Genomic DNA, 17,050 nt, shown 5'->3' with positions numbered 1-17,050 from the left:
CCGAGAATGGTACGAGCTCGCAGCAATGCGTGCACAATGTGCCAAACCGCGCAAAATGTCAGCCCTACCATTTAATAGCGTCCCTTCTAGCTTGCATTCCACTTTACTCGATCCCCGTGAAGTCTGAATTAACAATGTTCCACAGGATACTTCCACTGTACACATTACACAGCAGCCTGCCTACTGGCGACACTGCTGCGTCGAGTAAGAATGAGGTTCCAAAAAATAGCGCAATCAGTTGCGATGAGTCCAAAATTTCAGTCTCTCGTGTACAATAGCTCTATCAAGCATGTCATGGTGCTGCAAAAAAGTCCAAATAATCAAGCATGTCCGAAAAATTAAGGCTACAAATTTTTGGTCAGCTTACTTTTTTTTTGATAAACTGAACTTCAGGCACCTTTTCATTCGCGATTTGCGTCATTTGATGCTACATTTTTTCTTTACCTCCTAAAACGTTTTGAAAAGGCAAATCACACGACCAAGCACTGCCACTATACCAGCAAGCATCAATGAATGTACAAAATACCAGCAAATTATGGCTGTGAATATATTGCAGTCATATAAAAGACGATTTTTTTTTAACCTTTATAGATCTTAATTTTAAAAACTGCAAAAGATATGTCAGTGCAATCTTTTGAGCTGGATTATAATTATGTACCTCAAGTGGATTGATAATTAGATTATTAATTAACTTAAATTAGCTAATACTTTTATTTTTGATTTTATGGGCTACAGCTACATTGCAATATTGATGGCCATCAGCATCGAATGTGACCTTTGTTTTTAAATTTTCCTAAACAGCAATGTGGTTCGAAATATCGAACATCAAAATATGCATTTGACAACTTGTTGGACTAGCTTTCCCGCATTACCTAATTGTAAAATGTCATATCTGTGCGTTGTATCGTCGCCAAAATCAATTTAACATCTCCTACTTCATCAAATATACCAAATGCGCCTGTAGAAAATTTAAAAACACAGCTCACCATCAATGTTGATGGCCATCAATTTTGCAATACGATGTTTCCCCTTAAAATCACAAATAAGATGTTTATTAGTTACTTTAAGTTATTTAATCTAGTTATTGATCCATATGAGTTGGGGTTAGAAAATTTGGCAGACTATTTTCAGTTTTTATTTCCCAACACAGGTTTCGATTTTTTTCGATGAATATAGTTTACAAAAATGAAACACTGACTTTTTTCTGTGAATTAATGCAGCAATTTTGTGTGGTCAAAAGTGGCTTAGTCCATTTCGATGCTTTTCTCATCCTGAACAATTTATTTACCAGTAACATGCAAATGGTAGCACTTGAAGCTGCGCTTGTAAAAGAAATCGCTATCGTCATTAAAAGAGAAGCTCAAGTTAAGTGAGATAGCTGGCAGGCAAAAACAGATGTGGAAGTTTACTTCTAAGAACTAGGCTTACATTTTTTCCATAGGTTATTGCACTGTGCATGGGCGGGGCATCACGTGGTCTGCATGTTGATGTCAGTGTTGGAACAGCTGTTTAGTCGTCTCGGTAGCCAGAGCTACTTTTTTGTGACGCCCATGCACGTTCCGTGTCAGTGTCCTATATGCAGTTGATTAACCTACCTAACCAACTAAATGTTTCACGCAGGTGATGATAGTGAAAAAACAGTGTTTAGCTAGAAGATGGCAAGGAGGTGATGCTTCCCGGAGTGCAGAGGCGTGTAAGCTAGCAGAGCAATACCTCACATCGCATAACTGCACTGTTTATCCAGCCATAACATCGTCGCATCATGGCCCTGCCTTCCCTACTTGGTTAAATTTTAACTTCAAGTGAGTGGAACTCTCATTCAACAGCCAGCTAGCTACACTTTGCGTACCAAGAATACTGACAATTTTCGATTAAAACCAAATTCGGAAAATTAAATTTGGTGTACTGTTATCGGTTTTTTTTCAGTTTAAGCCGAAAAGCCCAACCCCTGCATATGAGGTACATAATGCCCTCCCACCTTGCTGTACAATCCAGCTCAACAGACTGCACCAACGTGTCTCTCAGTTTCTAAAATAAAAATCTGTAAAGGTTAAAAATAATCACTGTGCAAGTTCGTTCGATGAGCAGGTTGCCACTTGCCATTAGCCACTGACAGACAGTAGTCGCCATTTCAGTTTGCACAAACCCCTCTAATGCTAATGCATTGATAACCAAAATGGAGTTTCTACAAGCATCATCATCAGCCTAACTACGCCCTCCACAGGGCAAAGGCCTCTCCCATGTCTCTGCCCTGTGCCAGCTGTGGCCACCACATCCCCACAAACTTCTTAATCTCATCCACCCACCTAACTTTCAGCTGCCCCCTGCTACGCTTGCCTTCTCTTGGAGTCCACTCCGTTACCATTAAGGACCAGCGGTTATCTTACAGGCCTCATTAAACACTATCTGTGCTAGGGGTGCTGTAGATAGCAAAGAAATATGGTTCTTAATAGCACCATAATGAAAGCTAATAGGACCGTAATGTAAGCTTCAGCTGTAAACCTATACAAAAGCAACAATGGAGTTACTCTCTTTTCTGGATGCTGATCAGAGCCAATCATGCATGCAAAGCATCTACTGAAATGCAGGGACTAGTTTGTTGTTAGTGCATGTACATGAAACATAGTAATTGTAATCACTACAGACCATCCTTCCAAAGCCAAAGCACAGAAAAATCCACCTTGCACCCACACAGGAGCACACAACAGTATCTTCAACAGTGAGCATTCCATTTTTATTTCCATGTGCTTTCTATTAACAAATAATGAACAAATATGAAAAAAAAAAACTAATGCGTGGACTTGCGCTTCCTGTTTTTCTTGACACCCTTGGCAGCTGACTTCCGAGACTTTCGTCCATGCTGAGCTTTTAGCTTCCGTATTGCCCTCTGGCTCATCCAAACAGGGTAGGTGCCGTGCTCATCTCTGAGTGTCTTTGGGTGATACTTTCGCACAGGCTTGTCAATGTCCATTGTTCCCGTCTGGTCATCAACTGCAACAAAATAGTTGAAAATGCTTGCATGGACAATATTTTGTACAATCACAACCAAAAGTGTGTGCATGTGTGCAAATGTGTGTGTTCTGCAGTTTGTGGAACAATGTGCTCAGAGGAGTTTACAGTGGAGTAGAATTTGAATCAGCATCTATATAAATGCACCAATCGCGCTGCAAAGGGGGCTATATGACTGCACTCAGGTGGATGTTAAAGATAGTTATTCTTATGCACAATGCTCGCAGTCTTCCCAATGAAAGTTTTAATACTGCCGTCACACAGGCACTTTTGGTCCTGAACGAATCAATAACGATTGGACTTGGGGCAGATTCATTTGCACTCATCATGGCTGTAAGCAGGTGCACGCTGGCAGATGCAAGACAGTTGACCACAAAGTCATAACAGTAAATCAACCCCAGTGCTTAGACGGTCTCCCTTGAGGGGCATTTGCCACTACGTTCTTGAGTTGTATCTGACTATACACTTTACATTGAGAGGGTATAGGCACTGCCATAATTGGGCTTGTGACCACTTTGCCATTGCCAGCCTACAGGCCTTGTGTTTTTGATGGCTACCAGCATACTGACACCTTGCTGCAAGGGCTGTTTCGGCTCTTGCTGCAGATAATTAGGTGGCGGACAGCACAAAAATTTGTCATTTCATGTACTAGTATGTGTTACTGCTGCAAAATGTTTGCTTCAACCAACTGATTACATTGTCTCTTCTGTCAGAATCTGCCCAAATGTGTCAACAAACCAGTCAACCTACTGTGAGCTTCTTTTTTTTATTACATTCAATGCCTTTGTGGACCACATAATTCACTGTCAAACTGCAAAGAATACAAGCGCAGTATTGTGAGAGAGCTTGCTTTCCAGGTTGGGTATTTATTGCCAAATGGATGAACGTGCACAGACTTACAGAATGTTCACCACCCAGTACTGTACAAGATTTACAAATCAATGTGCACATGCGTGTGATGACACGCTGACTGCCTAGATATTTGATCTTCAACTAAAGTTCAGGCTTTGAAGGGAAGACTATGCATGCCGTTCAAAGACCATTTCAAGTGTAAGCAGCGATCGGCTATGCCCTGGAAAAAATAAGACTGAAAACTGCACTGCACATTTATCTGCCTTCTACACATTACAACTTCATTTTGAAGGTGTTCACCCACAACAATCCCCAGTAACATTCTTTATTACACCGCAACAATACTACAGCACAATATATTGCTGTGAATATTGCAAGCTCTTTCACGCATTCTTGTAGCTACTGTTAGCATTGAAATAAGCTAGTGCATGGGGTTTTGATATTCTTGCTGTTTCTTTTTTTGGTACAGCACCTAATAGACATTCCATCCCCACTTACGTCTTGCAAGACAGATCTAAGAAAAAACGGTGGTCTGCATCGCGTGTACCATATGTAAACCATGTCAATTTCGCCAAAGGATCACTTGCTCCCTTTCCTTGCATGTTGTTTCAAAAGTACACCTGACACATGTAGCAAAAAAGTGGTTAAAAACATAATCAACAATCGTGCACAAGCTATGGAGCAGCACTTCGCATAGCACATTAATGCTGTTAATGGTGGCACAGAAGGCACGTAACAGCGGCCTTTTACGCACAGTGCGAACTGCTATTTGTAAATGGCCTATAGTGTAATATAACTCTATGGTCATTCAACATGAATCCTGGCACACAGAAGATAGAAGCATAATCTTAAATTACTTCTAAAATAACTATAAACACTAAGGCAAGCTGAACATTTTAGTGTGCATTTTAAAGCTGCTGCTACCATCTAATCGATAACTGCTGATTGGCTGAGACAAAAAGCATAGCCACAACAGTAAGTTTAATTAGTCATTAAAGTGGTGGATGAAGGCGAAATTCTAGAGGCCCGTGTACTGTGTGATGTCAGAGCACGTTAAAGAACCCCAGGTGGTCGAAATTTCCGGAGCCCTTCACTACGACGTCTCTCATAGCCTGAGCCGCTTTGGGACATTAAAACCCCAATAAACCAAAATGGTGGCTGCAGTGTCTTTTCTAATACGCACACCTAGGCAAAAAATGGCGTGACCAGGAAGTGATGACTAGCATGACAAACAGTCAAAACTCAAAGGTCACATGGTGATGACTAAATTTCACACAAAAGTATTGATGCTCTCCGCTTGGCATCATAACAGAGATATTGGTAATTATTGATGCATGCAAAAGGCGAAAAGGGAAATCTGGCAGGCTAGTTGGTGCATGATGTGACGAAATAGTGCTGAAAAGAAGAACGAGGCAAGACTACACAGACACTTGTATAATCTTGTGTCTCACCCTTCTTAGCATTGTTTTGTTATTTAACATACACTAGACCCTTCATTTTCAGAAAAAAAAAAGGCAGATCTCCACGATTTGTGCATCCAGAGTAATTTAAGCCCAATTTGACCCCCCTCCCCTACTTTTTTTGTTTTTTTCCTGAAACATGTTTGTATATCGGAAACTTCCAGACACTTCGTTGGTGCGACCTAGCTTTCATACGTTGTTTGAGGACGAACCAATTAGCCCACCAACTGGTTTTATTGTTCTGTAGTTACGGCATTGATAAACACGCCAGGGAATTCTCCGGGCTAATTTTTTCCACACTAAAAATCTGACTGCAGGAGTATCACGAAATTTTCACCCTCCGAATTTTAAAAATATAACAATCAAAAGCTAAGGGTCCTCTTTAAACTTAGCAATGCGCCTGCAGTTTTCCCAAGTCAAACTATACTGAAGCATTTAGGGCGCCATGGCATGTATACGCAAAACTAAAGTTTATACTCATCCATACGCAGCTATGCTGCAATCTCAGCAGTCGAGATGACCGTCTTGGTCGTGTATTAAGGCGGAAGCCTTTAATGCCTCATCGTTGTAGCAGGAGTTGTCGACAGAAATGTCACGCTTTTCAATTGGTCGAAACGGTCGTGACGTCACAGTGCGCGAATTTCAAATGGGGCCAATTGTACTTTGGCTAGTAACCATGCAACCAATTAAAGGGATCGTATAGTGATACTCCAAATAAGTGGGACTGAGTTAACTGCTTAATTACCCACTTAACCTAATTCCGATAGAGGAGAATCATGAGGTCAGAAGAAAAGAAAGGAAAGACGAGTGTCGCAGCAACAACCGCGTTCGCTCCGCCACCACCCACTTCCCCGCGGAGTTCGACGTTGCTCGTTTCATATACATCGTGTCGAACATCCTAGGCAGTTGAAACATTTCACAGGTGAATGACAGAACGCGATGCATAGAATTGAATAATGTAAATATCAAATAGCCTAATTAACCTTTCTAGTCAGACCACATAAATCAATAAAACCGAGTACGAAATTGGTCGAGCTGGGGAATCGAACCAGGGTCGCCGGAGTGCGACACGAGCACGCTAGCCACTCCGCCATGCCAGCTGAATGGTTTGGAAAGAACAAAGGCGCGTCTAGCTAATACGGCGTCTACGTTCACTCCCATCTTCCCCCCTTCCCTTACGGCGAAGTTCAGGTGTCCACCCAGATATGCGAGAGAGAGATACATTTCCTTTCCTCAAAAATAAATTTACCGTTCAGCAAGGCGTAGAGCCGAATGGGCGATGGCGTTCTGTGGACTACCTGGCAGCGTTGCAAGACGCTGTCGCGTTCGACTCTTACAGGCGAAGCTTAACATCTTAACCACACATCAGTGACACAAGCAGGCAGCCAATGGACGCGTCATTCGCTGGAAGCACTTGAATCATCATTCACAACCACATTCGTGGCAGAATGCTGTACTCAGGCTTTCGCCTTGCACCACTTTAGTCGCCAAAGTGTCTCCTAATTTTTGATGCCTGAGTATAACTTGTCAGCTGGCCTTACATTCAATCGCGCACTCAATATTTCGTTAAAGCTACATCCGCCCTTCACGCGAATGAAGGAACGATTCAAATCACAGTCATTGTCATGTCAGCACCGCCGTGCGCACCTCACGTCACCGGCATGACAGGACCACATGTCAAAGAACTCACTAATAAGGTGTGTTGTTTAATCAGGAAAAGTACCTTGTGTACCAGACGGCTCATCAGGCGCAACAGGACGCTCGGTGGCTTGCTTGGCATCAACGACGATGCACATGTCGGACATTTCACTGTCGTTCTTCGAACCACCAGCAGCAGCAGCCAGCATCTCTTTCAGCTTAGCCAGCTCTTTGACAGAGTACCTCTCTCGCTTTTTTGCACGCATCTTGCGCTTCCACTTACTACGCAAACTCTTCGCCATTGGTGATGATTAGAAACAAGCGTGCGAGCGAACTGCGAAGGAATCGTACGACAGCGACGTTGCAACGTGCTCCAAGCTGGATCCCACCACCAACAAGGCTACGGCTATGAATATTAACGGCTACTATCGGCTTCAAAGTAAAGCCTCAGCTGAGCGTGATCGTTTCGGTTTTGGTATTAGCAAATAACAACAACGCGATTCCCTTCGGTAGCAGTCATGGTACGTTACGTCTTCCTTCCAAACGTAAGAGCAAGTTTTAAGTAAAGGTATACGCAGCTCAAAAAACAGGGACAGAAGAGAAGACACAAACAACAGGACTTCTCTTCTGTCCCTGTTTTTTTGCGCTGCGTATACTAGCTACCCCATACCAAGATTTTGGTTGCTAAGAGCAAGTGCTCAAGCCAGTTAGCTTGATCTTTCGTCACAATGCTTGAGGTATCCAATCACTGCCCTTCGTGCGCGCTTCTGCTTCTCAAGAAGCTGCCGCGGTAATTTTTTTTTTCTTCACAGGAACAAGTAGTATCCGGACTCCATGTTCGGCTTTCGTCCCCGAGTCGGTGATGGTGTGTTTCGACTTGAGATTAGTGAGAACCAGAGCAATGGCAAGCTCCAGCTGGACGGTGGATACTTTCCCAGACTCCCTACGCACCCATCTCTTTCCCAGGCCCACCGCAGTCTCTGATCTATCCCCCTAACCTCCGCCTCGCACCCATTCCACGCAACATGTCCGCACACACACACGCAGGCCGCCGCCAAGCATACGCATACAACCACAAGCCACCTTTGGACGCTGCGGTGGTGGCCTACACAGACGCCTGTCTCACGGAAAACGCGGGCTCCACAGCAGCCTTCTTCCTCCACCCTTCCCTCTCTACAACCAGCACTCACACAACCGGTCCATACACCTCCCCACCCTCCACGCTCGCCCCATCTGGCTCGCCTCCCTAGCTGGATCTGAGACTGCAACGTGCCCTCGTCGCCTTGGCCCAGGATGTACTGAACGCCTAATAGAAAGGATGTTCGAATAAAAATGTCACACCACCACCACCTCCGCGTGTGTCCCACTGTAGGCTTTGAAAGTGAGCCAGTCAACCACGGATATCCGTAGTACGTACGATTAAGATCCGAATCTCCAGTGCCAGGTGGGGATGTCCGTAGGGCATGCCTACGGACGTCCATATCCGGACATACGCATCGGAGATTCGGAGTATGTCCGAAGGACGTTCGTTATCGGATGGCTGGCGGATATCCGCGGACGGATGTCCGAAGGGTATCCGTGAATATGCCTGTAGGGATGTGAACTTACGACGTCACATACATATTTTGTTTTTCCTCACATAAAAAAAATGAAAAGAAATTCTATTTTGCAAACGACAAATTCAGCCGATCAAATTTTTATACCGGCAATTAGTTGCATATTCGGATTAATCAATTAACATCACTCGAATATGGTGCTGATATGAAAGAACCTGAGGTAACCGACATAGAGTAACCGAGGCATGCTGCCTTCCATGAAAACTAAACTCCTACCAGAAGCCGCGGCAGGACGACAGGCCTTAAAGGTGCCCTGCGACGTAGATAAAGCATGGGGTCTTTATTCTTTGTATGCAGAGTAAGGGACATTGTGAGTCATGAACGCGCAATGAGATCACCGAAATCATAATATTTGATATTTTAATCTTCGCTAGAAGTGCTTGTTTCGAGCCGACGGTGTCGCAACGCGGCGGCCATTTGCGGCAGCGGATATGAGGTGGCATCCAGATAGGGCGCTGCCTTACTCATTGGTTGGCCGTCCAGTTTGCATATTGTTCCTTTATGTTTGCGAAATGGATCCAAAATATTATGTCTCTGAGTACTGAAAGCTTTTCGGATGCCACAAAAACTGGAAAGAAGCAGGGAAAGCGAACGAAAACGAAAGGGAAGCTTTCAGTACTCAGAGACATAATATAAAAAGAAACAAAAAGGATAACTTATCTATTCCACCTCTTCTGGAAGCTGGAACAGAAGTCAGTGATGCTGCAGATAAAGCTGAGTGTTTCAATGCATATTTTGCCTCAGTGTTTTCCAAGAAAGCGATAACCACCAGCGGTTCAGCCTCGCCCGTCACGATTACAGCCTCATCCTCAGAAAATCCTTTTTTCAGCTTGAATGGCATCAAGATGCTACTGGACAGGTTGAGCACTGCTAAGGCTCCCGGCCCGGATGGTTTGCCAAATGCGCTTCTTCGGGGGTGCTCAAGTTCAATAGCTCCATTCTTGAAAATAATATTTGAAAAATCACTGGCAGATAGTTCCCTTCCGGACGATTGGAAAGTCGCTTCAGTAGTTCCGATATACAAATCTGGCCCTCGAAATAAAGTGTCAAACTACCGTCCTATCTCACTTACCTCAGTTCCCTGCAAACTTATCGAACATATTCTGTATTCAAGTATTATAAAACATCTTGAAACCCATGGCTTGTTAAACCCCTACCAGCACGGTTTTAGGAAAGGATTGTCGTGCGTCACACAGCTGACCGAATTCGCCCATGACATTGCCAAAGCCTTAGATGCCAGCACCACTGTCGACTGTATCTTTTTAGACTTTCGTAAAGCTTTTGACACCGTTCCACATGATTTGCTTATACAGAAATTGTACTCTTATAATATTGATTGTCGCATAATTGCCTGGGTAAGTGAATATCTGCAAGCGAGACGTCAATTTGTAATGGTTCATGGAGCTGAATCTGATGTTGTTGATGTAACATCAGGCGTCCCTCAGGGTTCCGTCTTGGGACCTCTTCTTTTCTTACTGTACATCAATGATATCACTGAAAATATAGCGTCACACATGAGGATGTTTGCAGACGATTGTGTTCTGTATAAAATTATAACATGTAATGCTGACCGTGATGTCCTTCAAAACGACCTTGACACTGTTCATAAGTGGTGCGAAAAATGGAAAATAACTTGGACAAAACAGTGTGCATGGCGTTTTCGAGGAAACGCACAAAGCTAGTACCCACATATACTATAAATAATGCAAATCTGAAAATAGTTGAAGAATTTAAGTATTTAGGTGTATATTTCACGTCATCGCTCTGCTGGCATCGGCACGTTGGTTATATAGTTGGAAAGGCCTGCAAATCCTTAGGATTTCTCCGCCGAAACACTCGTTCCTTCCCGCAAGCTACCAAAGAACTCCTTTACAAAACTTATGTGCGGTCAGTGTTGGAGTATGCTAGCACAGTGTGGGATCCTCCTACCACAGGTGACAAAGAAAAACTTGAGAAAGTTCAGTCCTTGGCGGCTCGATACGTACTTAGTAAGTCATGTGAACGCAACTTCAGTGCAACAATAGCAAAAAAAAGTCCTTGTTTGGGAATCGCTAGAACAGCGGATAACTAAACAGAGGCTCAAACTCTTCCATAACATATACTACTCCCACATTGGCATTCCACGCGAAACATACATCTTCATACCACATTACGTATCCGCACGCCTTGACCACGATCAAAAAGTACGTGAATACAAGTGCATGACGGCAGCATACAGCGACTCTTTTTTTCCGAAAACCATTCGTCAATGGAACCGTTTGCCGGCCGTTGTTACTTCCATCTCATCAAATGCATCCTTTTATACCGCTTTGAACAGCGTCACGTCATTTCATAGCTAGACGGTGCGTCGTTATCTGTGCGCTGCTTCTTCGTTTCGTGCGTTCCACTGTGTATACCTGTGTCTTCCTGTCAATGCGCAGTATACCTGCGTGAAATATACGTTTGAAGTTTTTTTTTTATGTCTACTGCGTTGGTGTTTTCTCCTAAAATGCACGTTTATTGGGTGAACAACACAGTTGACTTTCTTGTACCCAAATTCTGTACATAGATGCGTATTGCGTCAATGTTGTTATTCTTTGCTTACTTTGTGAATGCTTGGGCTGCTGTTCTCTTTTTTTGTATTTACCTGCATTTATGTGCTGTGTTGCTGTATCAACCCCCCCACTGTAATGCCAAATGGCGCTGTGGGTAAAAGATAAATAAATAACCAGAATACAGCTAGGGGCGACACTTTCCATTCCGCTTCAAACCTTCGTGGCGGCCAGCGCTGTTCAAAAAACGTTGGCTCAAACCAGAAAGCGCGCGCGTCGAGACCGGCCGTGACCATACCAAGACGGCAGCGAAAAAAAAAAGCCAGTCGACACACCTTGCCCAGAATTGTGAAGAGAAAGGCCGGACAGGAGACGGGAGTCGAGTTTGGGGAGGAGGGGGCTACTGCCGACAGCCTTCCAGTCCGACTAAAAAAGAAACTTCGGGGAGCTTCCCAATGGGCACTGAACATCCCACGGACGTCCTGTGGACGTTTAGGACGTCCGTGGGATGTCCAAGAGAGTTCCAATGCCCATTGGGTTCCTTTGTTATTAGTCACACCTGCTACCCCTACCCTGCCTACAGCGTCGCGTACACGGGGGGAAACGCCGTCAAAATGCGCGGCTGTCTACAGCCCCGACAAAGCAACAACTGCATGCACGCTTCCGCTGCGTGTGCGCTAAGCGCGGTTATTAGAGAGTTTTAGCTGAGCGTTTTTACGGCCAGCGGAGCGGAGCGGACGAGCGCGGACGCCACTGCGCATGCGCAGTGCGCTGGGGCGGCGAGCGCGTTTACGGCGCCCCGCTGGGAGGCCTTCATGGAGGAAGGCCTTCATGGAGGCCTTCCTCAGCGGAGTGCGCGAGCGTGCGTAAGCGCGCGCGGGCGTGTATTGGTATTCAAGATGGCGGCCGCCAGCACGACCGCTGGCAACGCTGTTTCGTCGGTTACGACCGCGGCGATCTTCTATCTCGGACCATTTAAGTCTCGACAGGAGTAGCGGATCTTGCAATATGCTTTTCGGCATCTTGGAAACGGATATAAGCAGAGCAGAAGCAACTAAAAAAGCGCGCGAAAGAACAACTGACCTGGCGGTTAGCACTTGGCTTCATTTTCGTAGCGTCGCAGTCGCAAACATTTTTTCTAACACAAATATTCCTCTACTGCATCTAAAACACCCCTATTTTAAACTAATATAGAGAAAACAAAAGAAAATTACATTTATTCCGCAGTTATAGCATAATAAAAACAAGCGCGACGCGTATTCATATTACGCTAGCTCCAATTCTGACCACGAGATGGCGCAACAGAGCGCGCCGATCTTTTCCGCTCGGGCGGGTTCCGGACCCGCCGAGCTAAAAGTCTTTTCTCGCTCGACGCTCCGCTGGTGTATCCGCTGGGCCGCTCAGCGCCGCTGGCCGTAAAAACGCTCAGCTCCCGGGACTTAAAGGGTCAGTCTACTCACCGAGATGAGTGTATAAATAATGGCATATTCTGGTAGTTGGCACCCTATAACATCAATAACGAGGGGTCTGCGCCCGGTTTAGGCAGGAATTTATATTTTATTTCGGCGTTAAAAGTCGCGTAAAAAAGCATGGTGGCGACCCCAAACATTCATTTTGTTCAAGAAAGTGGTAGTCTTTTTTTTTTTGTAGAAGCATAAGTGAATATACTACGTACCATTTGTATGCCCCAATGTCAGAGAAACGCACATTTTGTTCTAGTAAACTGTAGAAGGCGTACCGCTCGCTTTTTCTGTAAATCACATGAATATTTATAGTTACACGTACGCAAAACGCAGGCACATTCCCACTTTTAGTTCAGCGTATGCTAGCAGAGACGCAAAAATAAACAGCCTATAGTGGCGCCATCTGGTCGTCAGGATGGGAACCATTGCTGTAAACAAACCGACTCTCCACTTAAGCCTAGGAGCGGCAGAATCGTCACTCTAATTATTAAAATAAAGCAAATTTATCTCATATGTTTTCTTATAGGCGAGATGAGACGAAGCGAAAGACAGGCGCCCCATTTATAGCCAGTGAACGCACTGAAAAAGGCAGCAACAACGAGAATTCAGTCGGAAGCGAGAGGTCCGGCTTCGACGGGCGCCGCCATGTTTGTCGCCGCGCGGCGGAAATCCAGATGGTTGCCAGATGAGACTACCATCTCGTACAGATGTGTTCCCACATTCTATTTTAAAATGGTCTACCGCACTCCTTGGCACCACAGCTGGCTAAACGGTAATTTGAGTAAAGAGCTATCGGTTGCCGCAAAGAAAATATGGTCGATAAAATTCAGTAGACTGGCCCATAAAATCCATTTTTTTTTTCTGAACTCCTCTCCTCGATGAGACTTTGGGTGCACATTGGGGCAGAGAAGTGAGCGCGAGTAGCTGGTCACGTGACCACTTTCTTTTAAGGCCAATAAATGAAGCTACGTAAATCGTAACTTGACGGAAACAGCACTACTAGCGGTTTTTCTAGGTGATCTAAAACTTTTGCATTGACACTTTCTTCCAGAAGTTAATAATTAAAACTTAACTAATGAATTCCCTTTGAAGAGCGAAAAAAATACTCAAGACTAGGCCACGCGACTATGAACAACCCTGAGTTAGTTTCACTGGACTAAGACACTTCGCCTTTTTTAAAAGTTTGGTTACATTTAGCTGGGACACCCGTGCCACGCTGTCACACAAAACTAGTTAAAGGTCGCCTACTTGAAACAACTAACGTTACGTGAACTATAATTTCTTAAGCCGTCGGTTATATTGTGCGGTTGCACATATATCACATATCAGTTAGGGTATTCGCCGAGAGCTTTTTTCTCGCACAGGACTGTGTCATTCTAAACAGATCCATCCTTTGTTTAGCACGGCGGTACAGCCAGTTCCAGCCGTTGTGCAAGATCATAACGCAACGTGGTGAATCGAAGGTGCAGCAGATATAAGCGGTGCACAGGCCTTGACTACAGCGCAACTCTGGATGAAAATTTAGTTCGAACGGTTGGCTTCTTCTCCGATGTCGTCGTAAGGGGACACTGTGAGGTCCAGAGCTGTGTACTTAAAGTCTCTCTTGAAATGAAAGAGGTGATTCAAGTCGATGTACAACATTGTAAGCACCACAGCCACCGTAAACACAGAAACAACTGCTAACACGCATGTCAACGCGAGCGCCCTAAACCGCAGCTGTTCGTACTTGGACACGGCAGGGCGCGAGTCCGAAGGGTAAGCGTCGGCCACCTTGCCAGGCAAGTTCAGCAACGGTTCGCTGTTTTTTAGAGAGTTGTTGACGAGTATCTCTAGCAGGTCGCCGCCACTAAGCTCATCAGCCGAGCTGCTCTCGTTGGCGTCGCGCTTGGACACGGTTCGAAGTGGTACTTCCCTCGCCCGAGGATCGAGGACGTGTATACTGTGGCGCAGCGGCACGCCGTCAGCTCTGGGCTCCGTCATTCGAATAGGCGCCACTCTGCCGGCGCTTTCTTTTTGTGCGCCCTCCTCGTTATTCAGCCGTCGGTTAATGGTGATCCTGATGCTACCACTGTTTGCTCCGATGACACGCGGCCGCTGTATTTCGCCTTTGCGAGACGGCATGTCAGCCCTCTCTGGCGGCGCGAAGCGGAGGGACCTCATGAATCGAACGTTGTCACGTCTGTTTTCCCGCTTGGCCTTCGGCGGTTGGCGGTAGTTACGAATGCGCTGTAGACTCTCGTTCACCTGCTTCACCCTCTTCTCGAACTCTTCCACATAGTCCTGGTTACCGAAGTACGGTTCCTGATCATCGTCCTTACGCACTTCGACATAGTTCAACACCTCCCCAGGGAAGGGATCCTGATCCACTTCCCTCACTTTGACGGTCTTGGAACCATTTGACACAAAAAAATGGTCGTCGGTCTTCACCATGAGCACATCGTGGCCCGTTTTGTTAACAAGGCTATGGTTCGCGAAAAACGTCTCGTTGACGTCGGCCTGCGGGTTGGACGGTTTGTGAACTATGTGGATACGCAAATGATCGCTCCGCGAGTGGAGGTTGTAAGGGTTTGCACCACTGCCTTTGGCAACCTGACTTGTCTTTACAGTTGCGCTATGCGCATCCTCAGCCGATCCATCGGCTTCGGCGTCTGTCCCGCCCTCACTGCCTGCCGCCGGCTCGTACTCGTGAACATCGGCCTCGCTTGGCTGTTGCGTATCGACCTGCGGAGCGGGCTCGTCGTCTTTGCTTTGAGACGCAGTTTCTTCACTTGCATCTTCACCCGACGACTCCTCGTAGTGCTGTTCGATGTCCGGGGCCTCCGCCCTATTTTGGGCTACTTCCACGTCGTCTTTTTGCCCGCAATTTTTTATGGGGACACCGGTCGACCTGGTTGAAGAAGTCTTCCTGCTAGTCGGGGCTCGAGTCGTTTTTGGTGTCTTGCCCTTCTTCGTGGAGCGAACTCGAGCACTAGTTGATTTACGACCGCGGGTGACGACGGCAGTGCGCACTGCGGCCGAAGCCAAGAGCGCGAGTGGACACGGCGTCGTTTTTGAATGCGACCTTCCAGCGATATCACCCTTTTCGCGCCCGTGGTGGAGTATCTTGATGCGAATAACGCGAAGAGACTCGTCATCCCTCTTCTGCACTAAATCATCGGTGCCGGCCGTGAAGTATGCTTGAGTCTTCAAGGACCTGTCGTCAATGCGGTAAGCAGCAACTCCGCTGTCACCGGCACCACGGCCATGTCGTCTGCGACTTCGGCGGCGCCTTCCCGCCACCAGTACCGCGGGACCACCTTCAGCGGCGAGGGCAGAGGCATTTCCTTTACTCGCGGCTGCGTTGAGCACTTCCTGACCTTTCTTTTCGAAATTTTGCAGCGATGAGGCGAATTTTGCGAGCGAGTCGTGGAAGTCCATCATTGCATTCCGCTTTTGGATGAGGCCGTCATCGCTCACCGCGGTGTGGCCAACCGCGAAGGTCAAGCACAAGCTGAGGACAACGGCCGCGCGGATCTTCATGCCGGCCGAAGCGCATGTGCTGACGCTGTCGCGGCTGTCCTCCCCTCAGGCCATGTAGGGGCCACGTCGCGCACTCCGCAGCAGGGGCCGCGGTCGTGGCCGCTTCTTCGTTGCTTGCGAAGGCCACGTGCCAATGGCGCGTCGATGGATGCCATGAGCCCTCTGACGGCTCTTTGCGCCTTCACGCACGCACGTTCGACAAAAGGTTCGATGGATATATACTGAACTGCTAATGCTTAAGCAAACGGTTTTCTCCCAATATATTGTTACAGAAGCAAGACGCAGACATTCAACGCGATAAAACGCGGAGCATTTCTGAATGCCGCCATGAAATTCACAGGAGAGAAGGAAGAGGAATAAACGTCGTCAGTTTTCACGATCTGGGGGCAAAGTATTGCACAGTAAAAATACGGGGGCGCTTTCCTATCTTCATGCGACGGCAATGTGTAGCATAAGGTCTACTTCTTGCTTTTAACACATTCCAACCTATACCTGTTATCTTCTCCGCATATTTTCATATATACTTTGACATGTATTTCGTTGCTCATTAAAGGGTCTTTGCTCAGCATCTCTGCTCTGCCAGCTAAGCGGAGAGCATTCCCCCTCCTTTGCTCGCGGCGACTGCAGCCCGGCAGAGCGCACGTGCGGCTCGCTTGCCAAGATTGTACAGTTATCACACTGACGTCACGCAGAACCGCCCTCCAGGCCGCGCGCTGGAGTTTAGTTTCGGATCAAGGAGTTCTGCTTATTTAAGGTTATTGCATGAGTCAAAATAAAAAAAAAACGATGTCGCGTACTCTGTTGAAAAAGCCGTCAGCAACACAAATCAACCATTAGCTGAGTGTGCCTGCCGAAGACGCACAGCGTCGTCGTTAAGCGCTGTCATGACTAAGCTTGCGACCCTCGTTTGACCAGACGACGACCCCAAAAAAGGATGCAGCGCTGAGGAAGTGCCTGGGCTA

At 46.3% G+C, this 17,050-nt stretch overlaps 1 protein-coding gene across 1 annotated transcript; it reads right to left on the bottom strand.

Moving 5' to 3' along the window:
• Positions 1-2,712: 2,712 nt before the first annotated feature.
• Positions 2,713-7,376, bottom strand: LOC149341641 (protein LLP homolog). The gene is made up of 2 exons (XM_089543767.1): positions 7,045-7,376; positions 2,713-2,991 (listed from the first exon to the last, which is right to left on the bottom strand). The coding sequence occupies exons 1-2, from the start codon at positions 7,259-7,261 to the stop codon at positions 2,789-2,791; spliced, it is 420 nt and encodes a 139-aa protein (XP_089399893.1). The 5' UTR covers positions 7,262-7,376; the 3' UTR covers positions 2,713-2,788.
• Positions 7,377-17,050: the final 9,674 nt, after the last annotated feature.

The sequence above is a fragment of the Amblyomma mixtum genome, chromosome 5 (genome assembly GCF_055824585.1).
Source record: "Amblyomma mixtum isolate Tamu chromosome 5, ASM5582458v1, whole genome shotgun sequence".
Lineage (NCBI taxonomy): Eukaryota > Metazoa > Arthropoda > Arachnida > Ixodida > Ixodidae > Amblyomma > Amblyomma mixtum.
The sequence above is the reverse complement of the archived record's forward strand: the minus strand, read 5'-3'. Positions and strand labels throughout refer to the sequence as shown.

What these genes read in the sequence shown, in the direction of transcription:
- LOC149341641 (XM_089543767.1), bottom strand. Translation starts at nt 7,261, where the DNA reads ATGGCGAAGAGTTTGCGTAGTAAGTGGAAGCGCAAGATGCGTGCAAAA. An exon ending in TGAGCCGTCTGGTACACAAG is followed by an intron (nt 2,992 to 7,044) that starts GTACTTTTCCTG and finishes ATTTTGTTGCAG; the next exon opens with TTGATGACCAGACGGGAACA.